This window comes from Betta splendens, chromosome 9 (genome assembly GCF_900634795.4).
Source record: "Betta splendens chromosome 9, fBetSpl5.4, whole genome shotgun sequence".
Taxonomy (NCBI): domain Eukaryota; kingdom Metazoa; phylum Chordata; class Actinopteri; order Anabantiformes; family Osphronemidae; genus Betta; species Betta splendens.
In genome coordinates this window covers 15,310,437-15,322,508 of record NC_040889.2, presented here as the reverse complement: position 1 = coordinate 15,322,508, position 12,072 = coordinate 15,310,437, and the positions used below count along the sequence as shown (strand labels likewise).

The following is a 12,072-nucleotide window of genomic DNA, read 5'->3' as shown; positions in this document are numbered from 1 at the left end:
AGGACATAGTCATAGACATAGTCCCTCGTCTAGTCATTTTATATTCTGTCCTGACTGACTTTATGCAGGTGAGGAGTGTTTCCTTAGATGGCTTTTCCTGCAATGAGACACATTATAATGTTTCCACATAAACTGTGGAAAATAGTTTGATTTGGGTGCTTTCAATTTGAACAAGACAATATGTAATAGTAAAGTGTTCAACACTTTACTAGTTAACATGTATGGCCCTTGAATTACATGTTATCTAGTATAACATACATTTTCACTAGTGGGCAAATCTTCCTCTTACTACAGTAGTTAACTGGTGAAATAAAATGTGTCCTACAGTATATGAACTATTGGTCTGCAGATTTTTATTTTAATAGTTAATCAGTTAAACTAATAAGAATGTGACTAGTTAACTAGTATGTTTTTTTGCTTTAAATTAAAACTTCAACGATTTTCAATGAGGGTTGACCCAAACGATGGCAGGTAGTATTTTTGAATGAAGGGACACTCAGATTCCTCCATATTTTCTATGCAGAGAAATTATCATTTATTCCTCTGCAAAATTCCCCTGAGACACCTCTTGCTTTTCAGCGGCGAGGTACTACTTTAAGAACTTGTAAACTGCACTATTCAAACAAACATGTTAACTACTGTGTAATATGCAAATTCAGTGAACAGATTATTAGATTTTGAGAGCCAATAGAATGCCCTAGTCTACATAATTCCACACCTTCTTATTCTTATTCAACTTGTTCAACTACTGTTACTAGTGAAGATTTTGTCCTCTACTTGTTATCGAGCATATGTTTAGGCTTTCACTGGTCTACTTGTAAGATTACAGAGGTTTTGAACTAGTTACCTAGTATTTCTTTGTTTTTAACTACCTTACTAGTGTGACATTTTGACACTGACTGGTTAACAAGTATGGCTTGCATGGCTTCAACTAGTTAACAAGTGTGTTTTGTCCTTTTAACTAGTTTACGAGCGCACATTTTGGCTTCCACTACCTAGTATAACAAAATTGCAAACTTGGGTGGTGATATATCTGACTGGTGCGTACACATGGTGAACCAGTGGTCTAATATTATGTTTGATATCAGTGAAGTGAATGTAATAAATGCTGAAAAAACTTTCCATGATTGGCTGGCAGAGCCAGCCTGGGGATTCTTATGGCTTTGGCTAAATATATCATTGATTAACCTTGATGTTGTGCATGTCTCAAGTGTGTGTCAAAATACGACCACAGTCTTTGATGAGATACACATGTTTTACATATGTTTTCTCTGGCTGACACCTCTTGGGTGTTTTATTGTGAAAGTCTGGCGACTAATTCAGTCCTCCTTTTTTCTTATTTCGCTGTCCAAGTGGAGACAAGGAAAATGAGCAAATCACTAAGTCGCCAGTGCATTATACCGACTTTCTGCATAAAAAGACGTTATTCATTATCCATAAAACACATAATAAACTGCACTTCGTGCACTGACTAAATCGGTCACTAGGGATCATGTCGTCAGGTTACTTACTGAGTGTACTCACATTTTCCTTGAATGACGCTACATCGAAAGAGTTTAGTTGACCATATTGTGCCAGGACAAAAATAGTCAAGCGTTATTCGTTGCCAGTAGATCTCGTTTCAAATAAGAAAAAATATTTTTAAACTTTGCATAATATTTCTGAAAATTTGGATAATCACAACCAAGTAGTAGTGTTTACAAAAAATAAATATGTGTCCCTACCTAAACTTTTTGTCCCGACTGTAGGCCGAAATTCTACTCAGGCACCATATTTGACAATAATGGGGCCTTCGCTCTCTGCATTTTGAAACCATCGCGGTGAGAAGAGACACCTAGCAACAGTAGCCGGGGAGAGAGGAGGAGGTGGGCATGTTGTTATTAAAATTGGTTTATTTTGCAGTTACAAGTTTACTACAGTTAACTGTGGTGCATGCTTATTGCTCTCTGTACGGTTACAATGCAAGGACTGTTCGAATTTAGGGATGCTATTGCTAACCGGTAGTTTGAGAGATTAGCTAGCTTTCTGATGTGCTAGCGTTAAGCGACTAATGACTGCGTGCACGTCAAGCACAGCTGGAATGGGTTGTGTGATCAAGCCCCTTTAAAAGCTTTGTCATTAATAGTCAAATATCTACTTATTGTCTTCCTAATTCTTGTATACATATAATAGTAACCATGCATCCTTTAGGCTTTTCCTGGTCTGCATACATGGGATTGCTCGGACATAAATGAGATTTTTTTCTTTCTACAAACATTACATTTAGTTGTTACAACTTTGTTGTCTTGTTATAGGCAGACTTTAGTATGTTTTAAATACGTGCACCACAGACGAGGCTCACCAAACTAATGTTGGCATCTGTTTTGGGCAGACCAGGCGATATAAAAATGAACTGAAATTGATCGGGCCAGGCCACCTTACTATTACACTATCCACCGCTGCATATCTTTTTTTCTGCTATTACGAAATTGTAAAGGTTTATGGCATGATAATGTTAAGTATGTCAACAGAATGCAATTGTATTCATTTTTGACAGGAAAGGACTGTATAAATAAGTGACTTGTATAAATGTTGCTGTTGCTAACAATATAACGCTTATTTTAAGTAGGTTTGTGGATAGTTAGGTATATGCAATTTTATTTATACAATTATTTTTTAAAAAGTACAAGAAATTACATTATTGGCTTTCTATTAATGTCTGTCACCTTCAAGTCGTCTTATTTAGAATCTTCCCACATGCCGTGAATGCACCTTGTGCCCTCCCTTGGAAATGAGCATGCGCACAATACGTTGTAAACAATGAGACTGTTCCAGACCGTCTCAAGCTTTGTGTCTGTCCAACACTTTATCTGTGCAAAACTAACAACGGTTGCGAATAGCTCCGCGTATATTAAATAAAAATGTTCCTTGGTAAGTATAGGGACACATTTGTTACTAGATGTCATCACGTACGCTTTGGTTTTTTTAATGCAGTATCACCACAAAGACGTATGAAAATTGTTACGTTACAGCCTGAAAAACCACCTCGAATGACATACTTGGGCGTGACAGCATGCGAATAACGCGACTAAGTATTGTCTGAACGTTTCCGGCTTTTTATATATTTTTAGGGCATATTTAATATTTTTTCAGTTGAAATTATAAACCTCACCCTGTCAGTTTAGATTTTAATCTGAGCAGTCTCCCTCGTGTTATCCTTGCCAGGCACGCTCCCCGGCTGCTAATGCTGTTTAGCAAGCTAGCTAGCAGATGCTAGTCCCACATTAGTTTGTTCCATTAAGATATAACATGAAGTACTTATAATTTCGGAATAGACAAATTCAGTAACACTTGATTTATTGTATGAAAGGGGTCTATGTTCATAAAATATTATTTATAGAGTTGATAAGCACGCATTAAGTTTATTATTTTAATGCTTACGCTGGAAGTCTTTGGTTGGTTAAATTATTTTGTATTATTTAATACAATGGATGCGTTCTCATTTCTGCATTTAAAAAGTTGATGGCATTTAATATTTAAATATCACATTTTTGTCAGATTTTTGATTAAGGTAAATCCTTATAATCCTTTACTACTATGTGTCTAAGTGTTATGAATATTGAATGTTCTCATTTACCTACATGGGGGTGGTTTAGTTTATTAACTACTGCTGGTCAATGATTAATTTGCAGTGTGTTGCAGGGACCTGAAGCATGGAAGAGGTTCTGAGCAGACTGGGAGGGCTAAGTGCTGATGAACTGCGTGAGGAGTTTGCCCGAGCAGACCTTAAATGTGGTCCCATCACTGCTACTACCCGAGCCACCTTCGAGAGGAAGTTAGCCCGATTCCTCGTTGGACCTGAGAGCAATGCCACTGAAACGGATACTGGGTCTTCAACGGGCCTCCCTGGCAGTGTTGCCTCTGTTGCTACCACGCATATGCCATGTGCCACCTCAGCACTTGCACCCACCACTCCTGCAAAAAGCAGCAGCTTACCTGATGTTTCCTGTGAAGAATCGGACTTTGGCTATGGTGTGGGTCTCAACCCCCCAGAGGAAGAGGAAATCTCTCTGAAGACCACAAATAGCTGTTCTGAAGGCACAAACTCTCCGTCCAAAACAGAAACTCCTTCAAAACTTGCGCAAGTGTCTCCAACCTTTTATTATGGAGTATGTCCACTGTGGGAGGATGTTTTGTCTAGAAATGGTATGAGAAACAGCTTGTTTACATCAAAATTGTAGACAGACATCTAATTGTAATCATTAATTTGTGTTTCTTCAGATAGTGGCATTAAATGTTTAATTTAAACATTAATTTGTTTTATCCGTTGTATGTTGAGAAATAATACAACTGCAACTATTCAGTGTAATTTTGAGCATGAGAGCAAAGTTCCCTTTAACAGATGACCCTGTTGCTCCTTTGTCTATTTATGTTTCTGTGTTGCTTAGTTTCTGTAATTGTTTGAGTATTTGCTGTTGCTTTACACATTGTTGTGGATAGACGCTTCTGTCAGTATTTCTTTGGTAGTAAGCAGAAGGCCAATAAGATATAACCTCAGAAATCGAGTATTGATCTGAATTAAATGTGAGCCGATGCAAAACAATTTTTAAATACATTTTTAATGTTAGTCTGCGCTAAAGCACGTAATAGCTGTCCTTTAGAATATGACTTTAAAGACTAAGTAACTACAAGTACAAATCATTATAAAAGCTTAGAAAGCCACATTCACAAACGGTGGTAAATGAAACAAGTATGACTACTCAGGCTAATAAGAACGCGTAAATGGCATGAATTGCTTATTTTTGTCTACAGAGAGAGCACATGTATACACCGATAAGAAAGAGGCCCTTCAAGCTGTAAAGATGATGAAAGGAGCCCGTTTCAAAGCCTTTCCCAGTCGTGAGGATGCTGAGAAGTTTGCCAAAGGGATCTGTGACTATTTCCCATCTCCCAGCAAAACTGCACCCTGTGTATCTCCTGCTAAACCAGGCCTGGTCATTAGTAAAGGTCAGTTATCAAGGCATTTCACAAAGACATTTACTATAATTTATTGTTTCTTGTCTTCCTGTATGATTTTATTTTAATTGTGAGATCATGTACTTTTCGTAAGTTTAATGTAATTTTCTCTTGAAGGAGATTTTTGACAACAATGCCCATCTTTTTCTCTCTTTCCCCTCTCAAAAACAGACAACATGGAAATTGACACAATCAACCGGGAGCGGGCCAACAGTTTTAAGAGCCCACGCACACAAGATCTGACTGCCAAACTAAGAAAAGCTGTGGAGAAGGGTGATGAGGTGGCCTTTAGTGAACTGATTTGGAGCAATCCGCGCTATCTCATTGGCTCAGGAGATAATCCCACCATAGTGCAGGTGATGTATAAAATTAACATCTTGATATTGAATGGACTCTCGTCCTATGCCCTGTTATATAAAGTTGCCTTGTGTTGTGTGCTTGAATTAATGTGGTTGTTGGAACTGCTATTAATAGAAGTGCATAGCCTGACTGAGAACGCACATTACAGTTGCTCATACATAAGGTATTTTTGACATGATCACCAACTCTAGCTGTGTTTTCCTACACAGTACATAAAAGTTTGGACAAAAAGCATGATCCTTTCCTGTTGACATGAGATCATCCAGGATTAAGTTGTCTCTCTGTTTTCTTTGATTAGGAGGGGTGTCGGTACAATGTCATGCATGTGGCAGCCAAGGAGAACCAGGCAGGCGTTGCCCAGCTACTGTTGGACACCTTGGAAAACCCAAAGTTTATGCGCCTCATGTACCCAGATGATCAGGAAATCATGCTGCAGAAACGTATCCGCTACATTGTAGATCTTTACCTCAATACACCAGATAAAGCTGTATGTTTAATGTTTTTTTAAACCAATATACTAAACTGATCTATGTCTTATTGTTTCCAATAATGGCTTCAGTGTACTGTTTTTTGGTCTATGTGCATGTTTCAGGGGTATGAAACACCACTCCACTTTGCCTGTAAATTTGGATGCCCTGAAGTGGTCAATGTACTCTGCTCCCACCCTGATATCAATAAGAACTGCAAGAACAAGGATGGCCAGCAGCCTAGTGATGTAAGTAGTTACTTTTTATTATTATAAGTAGAACAATATTTTGTATAGTTGCACAGAATATGTATACAGATCCCAGTCTACCAGCTTCCCAGCCTTGCATATACCACTGGAACTCAGTGTAGATGGATTTATGCTTATGCTCCCTCTTATTTTAAAGCAATGACTTTTTAGTTCACCTTTCATATGTTTTGGCTATAGTCACTAACTTTTATGAGCAATTTATTTTCTCAGTCAAGTCAAACAGCTTTGTGCCTGAACATGTATGTTTCTGTTCTACAGGTCATTTGTAGCAGAAAAAATAAAACGCAAGAAGTGAAACAAAAGATAAGTGACTATTTGGAGGGTAAGGACACCCTTTTTTTCTCCTGACATTAAAGACTTTTGTTCGTTTTAATATAGATGCACGTCGCAGCTAGGTGTTATAGAAGCAGCCTGTGTTTTTAGCTGTGTTACAAGTATTGGCCGAAAAGTCCAAGAGCATCATTCGCAGTTTGAGGTTTTTGGAGCTGCTTTTCTTTATAACCACTGGTGATTTAATGTATCGGCTGTACAGGGCTATAGCCAGGGGCTGTAAATTATAAAGGGCCTCTGGTCTTTGGCAATATAAGGAAGATTGGCATTTACTGTTATTACCAAAACCTAATCAAATGGAATTTAAACAACAATGCCCACTTTGTCACAGACAATACTTTCACAGGACTGTTAATACATCTACTGGAAGTCTATGTATACATTCAACCTGAACCTAATTTTAATTATTTTTATACAACTGTCTTAAAGTGTGTGTAGGTAAAATCAACAGTTGTGGTGCATGACTGGTCCTTTGTAGTGGGTATATAATTTACCATTATGTTCTCTCAGACATAATCCACCACGTGAGAGACATTTAGTAAAAAGATTTCATGTACCTTAATATTTAATTGACACTTGTCACCTCGTTATCTCATTGCCCAGTACAATGCTGTGTCTGTTATTCAAGTGGAACATCTAAACTTAAAAAAATATATTTCAGACCGCTTCTACATCCCCTTGCTGAGGGCAGCCGACAACACCTCTCAGCCCATCATTGGTGCTCCGTGGTCACCAGAGTCCTCAGAAAGTTTCTCACTTATCCAGCGTCACACAAAAAGCCCAATGGATCCGTTGATGACTGTCACAGCCTTTGCTGGTCCCCTGAGCCCCTCTAAAGCAAGTTCCTGTATCCAGTTTTTGGAAATTCAGCAATGTAAACCCGCTTTTAAGATGAAAGCTAATTTAAATTGCAACGTGTTGTTATTACCCTACCTTTTGTAGGCAGATGACTTTAGGCGGTGCTGGAAGACGCCGCCCAGAGACCGAGCTGACCTTTTTCACCATATCCTCAAGTCTGACCCCGATCGTGGAGCAGAAAGAGTGGGCAGGTAGGTCCAAAGCCTCTTTTTATACTGTCTGTAGCGCTATGATTGGTAACATTCCACATGTCCCAAGTATTGAATATAGAGTGACACTGCTGGGCTCATTGCTGTTGATTATGACAGGTTTGATCCCTAGTCAAAGTTGTTAATTAAAACAGAACAGGGCAGAGCTAAGAACTATTGGTAAGAGTATCATCAAAGAGAAAGAGTACTCGTAATACTGGGCCTGTATTCATGTCAAACCTGAGGAATTCTGAATCTTGCTATATACTGTAAATCTGTGCTACAAGACTGCTTCCTGTGTACAGACTGGACTGTTTTCATAAGGCTGCCACACAAGGGTGAGAGGTTGATCTGGAGGAACGCTCATCTGTGCTTAGTCTTTCATGTATCTCTAAATATGTTTATAATATCACTATGACCAAGCTTGTGTTTCTGCATTACTTTTGTGGATGTTCTACAGTCTACAGTAACTTGCGTATACTCTTCTCCGATGCTTTTTATCACACATTCTTCCTGCAGTTATTGCTGCCTTTGCCGATATGCTCTGAGGGTGTTAGCCCTAAAAGTACTCATTATGTTGACAGTGTAATAATATCAGTTATCTACTACTTACAGAGACCTGGCTCGTGAGAAGGGCCACCCGTGGGCGGAGTATTGGGATTTTCTGGACAGTTTTGTGGATTTGTCATCAACTGAGGGACTCCGCAAGCTGGAAGAGTACCTGAGCAAGAAAGATTTCAGCTCATGGGCACATGAGGAAACTGGGGAGAACGAGACCAGCAATAGGTTCAAAACCCCTTCTCCAGGTATCAACTATTAGGGAAACTGTATTTCTAAAATATGGTATAGAGCCTCTTTGCTAAACTGTGTAGTATCTATTTATCTATCTATTGTGTACCTTTTGTTGACTGTTATTAAATGTGGCTAATTTGAATGCATGCCACTTCACCATCTGTTCCTCACTAGTTCTGAAATGTTTCAGTGTTTCTAAGCAGATGTGCATGATCATCTTCTATATGCATGTTTCAAGTCCAGTTTAATGTTTACAAACCTCTTTATTGGTTCTATCGCATGTTTGAGTGTGTGTGTGTTTGGCATTTCTAAATATTCAGTCTCCTCCTATTAGCAACTGCATGCTAACATTGCCCAAATGCAAGTCTCTTTTTGTAATTATTTTTTTCTGGTTTCAGGTAAGCCCAAGAAATTCTGCAACTCCATCTCTGTTGGTGCCTTCCTGGACGAGGGAGATGACATCAGCCTTGAGGAGATGAAGAACAGGCAGAATGCAGCCCTCACCAGCATTACTTCCTCTGTTGCGTCCAAAGATGTGCTAAAGGGAGCGGTGGGTGGTCACATCCTGCCCATCTCACTTCACCACCGTGGAGCAGATCTAATCGAGACGGCAGCGGAACAGGACCTGCTGTGCTGCTGTGACAACGGTCTCCTCTCACCTGGTGTTGTCTGCAAGAATGGTGTGTGCTCCTCCTCTGGAGAAAGGACTCACAATGGAGACAAGGCATCACCTCGAACATCCCCATCCTCGTCTTGTATGCTGTCGCCCATCTCTAACCTCATGGTGGAGTTTGAACGCATGTCGCTGAAGGAGCCTCTCGACAGTCCCACTGGCTGCAGAGAGAGGAGGAGCAGTGGTGGGAGCCGGCACAAGGACCTGCGGGACTCCTACAGCTCCTCGTCAGCCACAGACTTGAGCTGTGGGCTGAATCGTCTCTCTCTCTGTCACGGCAGTCGGGACAGTGAGGCTGCGGAAGGTCCGAGCTGGAGAACAGAGGGAGGCCAGATGGAGGAGACACGAAGCAGCAGCAGTAGCTCAGAGGAATACTTTGATACGGAGGAGAGTCTGGAGGCACTGGGTAGGACTAGGGGTTCTGTATCAGGGCTGCGCAACTTTTGTGCCAGGTCCAAGTCATGGGACCATGGGGGGAGAGACCTGAGCAGCTCAGGATCATCTGGGTCCTCGTATAAGTCTTTAGATACCACCCAGGACTTTCTACCCAGGACCCCACCACACATTAAAAGAGGGCTGTTCATCGAGGGGTGAGTCTCACTGGTCTTTATTCGGAGAGCTTAACAGTTTTAGTGAAAGAGGTTTTTAGACTGATACTGTAACTGGAAATGGAGCATTATGGCCTCTTATTCTAGCCTAGAGACTAGATAACTGGAACACTGATTGTTGGGCAGGCCTATGCTGAGGGATCTGCATCCTGTCATAGGTACTTTGATAGTTACTTATCGGTACTTTGTATTTTTTGTATTGTTGAATGCAAATGATCCCTCTAGGGATCAACAAGCTGTCAAGTTATAACAATAGACCACTGCTTGTGCCTCACAGGGATTCACCAACCAGGTTGGACAGAGAGGTCTTGTCGGCAATAGAAGGCATAAAAGTCGATCCTCAGAAGTTTCCCAGCATTCATAAGTGGAAGAGCACAATGGCATCATTTTCAGCGGCAGACATGCAGAGGTTAGTAGGGCTGTTTTTATCTTGGTCTTCTGCTTTTACCACGAGGCTTGATGCTACTACAACACACTACAGTGGATTAGGGGCTGCAGGTTTATGCTTGTTGAATGGGGAATTTTCATTTGTCTTTGTCCCCCCATGACTGTAATTGTCTTTAATTGGTCACCTCACCCAAGCTCCACCTGCCCCACCAGTTGTCTGCTCTCAGTCCACACACAGACCCAAACATTACCATTGGTTTTAAGTTCAACTAATCCACTCACTGCTCTCGTCAAGTGCCAATAACACACACCTGGTTTAAGTCACTTACACTGGAACCAGTTCATTCAATTTTCTTACATCATGAGGAAGCAATTTGACAATAAATAACAAGTGCCCACCAAATATTTGATTGTGTACGTAATTAAAGATTTTAATGTTGTAACGAACAGCTCAACAATCAGTTTTTTTAAATTAGTTTTATGCAGATTATATAAATTTCTTTGTTCTTTTTGGAACAGGACAATTTTAACTCACATTTGATCTTTTTTGCAGCAAAATAAAAAAAATAGGAATATAGCCCTCTGATATATTTTGATTTAATTTCAAGTGGTTCATGGTTATTTTCTAAATAGGACCAATTACAACTTTTAAAGTGTGATCATTTTCAGTTTCTCTCATGTAGAACTAGATGTGTACCTTCATCTTAAGCAAAACAAATTGTATTTCAAAACTGACTGTCAACAGTTAGGATTCCATATTGTAAACCCCTCCATTGACTAGTGTCGGTGTATGTTGTCTAGCTGGACCAGCCCTGCTGTTATAAAACCGCGACTCAGGATGCAGCATCAGACTCCCGGCTCCCCGGTCAGCAGCCTGATGTCTCCCAGCGGTCGCTTCAGTCCCGCTCGGCATGCAGCCTCGCCAGACTTCAGCCCCAGCCGTTACAGCCCTGCCAATGCTAGCTACATTCAGCGCATCCGCCTCAAGCACTTGAACGAGCCGCCAGTCTAGCTGCCCCATTCCACCACTGCGGCCAAACTTCTGCAGACCCTAACCCCGACCTGCCCTCACGACTACAACCCCAGCTGCATCGATGTGGCCACACCAGAAACCACATACGAAAATATGCACAACTGTTTGGGAGATGAGGATTAATATTGTATGGTACTACTTACTCTAACAGGAATTCTCATCACGTTGGGTTGTGATGCAGGACTTTCAAAAGGAAACAAGAACCTTTGATCATTTCTGTACTGTATGTTATTCGTGGCAAGTGTGAAGCACCTGTATCAACTTTTTGAATATTGTGAATTCAAGCCGCCCCAAAGTCCGCTGGTCACTAAACCTTAGTGTGAAATTCTTTACAGGATTTTGTCACTGAAGATGTTCTTAAAAAAAGTCAATATTTTAAAAATTATTTTTTGTATGTTGGTCAGTAGCACAAATTTAAATGTTTTTATTAATGGTGTTAATAAAAATGTTTCTCCTCAGTTCAGGAATTGCCTTAATTTTCTGAAATTGTGGACCAGTTCTGCCAGTTTTCTTCAGTCACTGGTGATCACAGCAATTCAGAAAAGAGAATTCTGAGATCATCTGTTCTTATTTTCACCTTCAGTAAATTCATACCTCCCATCTTTTCTCGGTGGTTCCTGGATGTCTTGACTTTTTTTTCTGCCACTGTCAGTGGCTTTAGACTGTGCAATTTATTTTACATTTAAATTTCTTTCAACTATCTTTCCATCTTGAGCATCTCCTACAGTGTATGAATGATAACATCAGACATGTATAATTTCAACATTGTCCACTCTGGGCTAAACCTTGAAACTGGGTTGATTTTAACAACAAATGCCAATATAGTTTTTAGTGTAGTATAACCTGTGACCATCTTGTATAAGAATTGCCTTAAGCTTACAGAGAACACATTGGATTCACTGAGAGCTGCAGTCAACAAGTGGAGTCCCAGTGGGGTCAACAGTATTCGCACACTGAAGTATTTTATGTGTTCATATTTACCCAATGTTATGTCATGAATACCCTCAGTGGTTTAAATTGGCACACAGTAAATATGTGGCAAGCTCCTGCAGCTTTCCACAACACGCGTAAATAAGCAAAACAAAACCTGCTGTATCCAAAATTTGTGTTTG

General features: G+C 40.2%; 1 protein-coding gene across 4 annotated transcripts; it reads left to right on the top strand.

The window, feature by feature from the left end:
- The first annotated feature begins 1,734 nt into the window (after positions 1-1,734).
- Positions 1,735-11,418, top strand: ankle2 (ankyrin repeat and LEM domain containing 2). 4 transcript variants are annotated; one of them, XM_055512160.1, is made up of 13 exons: positions 1,735-1,865; positions 3,682-4,185; positions 4,792-4,986; positions 5,167-5,351; positions 5,654-5,842; positions 5,948-6,070; positions 6,350-6,413; positions 7,083-7,262; positions 7,368-7,470; positions 8,083-8,273; positions 8,658-9,522; positions 9,818-9,949; positions 10,729-11,418. In XM_055512160.1, the coding sequence occupies exons 2-13, from the start codon at positions 3,693-3,695 to the stop codon at positions 10,937-10,939; spliced, it is 2,931 nt and encodes a 976-aa protein (XP_055368135.1). In that variant the 5' UTR covers positions 1,735-1,865; positions 3,682-3,692; the 3' UTR covers positions 10,940-11,418. The 4 variants fall into 4 exon arrangements, with proteins under 4 accessions (XP_055368135.1, XP_055368137.1, XP_055368134.1 ...); XM_055512162.1 differs by having other exon boundaries at positions 1,817-1,865; positions 3,672-4,185; XM_055512159.1 differs by lacking the exon at positions 1,735-1,865 and adding an exon at positions 2,773-2,910.
- The last annotated feature ends 654 nt before the right edge of the window (positions 11,419-12,072 follow it).

Coding starts and splice junctions, on each gene's coding strand:
- ankle2 (XM_055512160.1), top strand. CDS start 3,693: ATGGAAGAGGTTCTGAGCAGACTGGGAGGGCTAAGTGCTGATGAACTG. Junction 4,987..5,166: donor AGGCCTGGTCATTAGTAAAG/GTCAGTTATCAA, acceptor TCTCAAAAACAG/ACAACATGGAAATTGACACA. Junction 7,263..7,367: donor CCTGAGCCCCTCTAAAGCAA/GTTCCTGTATCC, acceptor TTTTGTAGGCAG/ATGACTTTAGGCGGTGCTGG.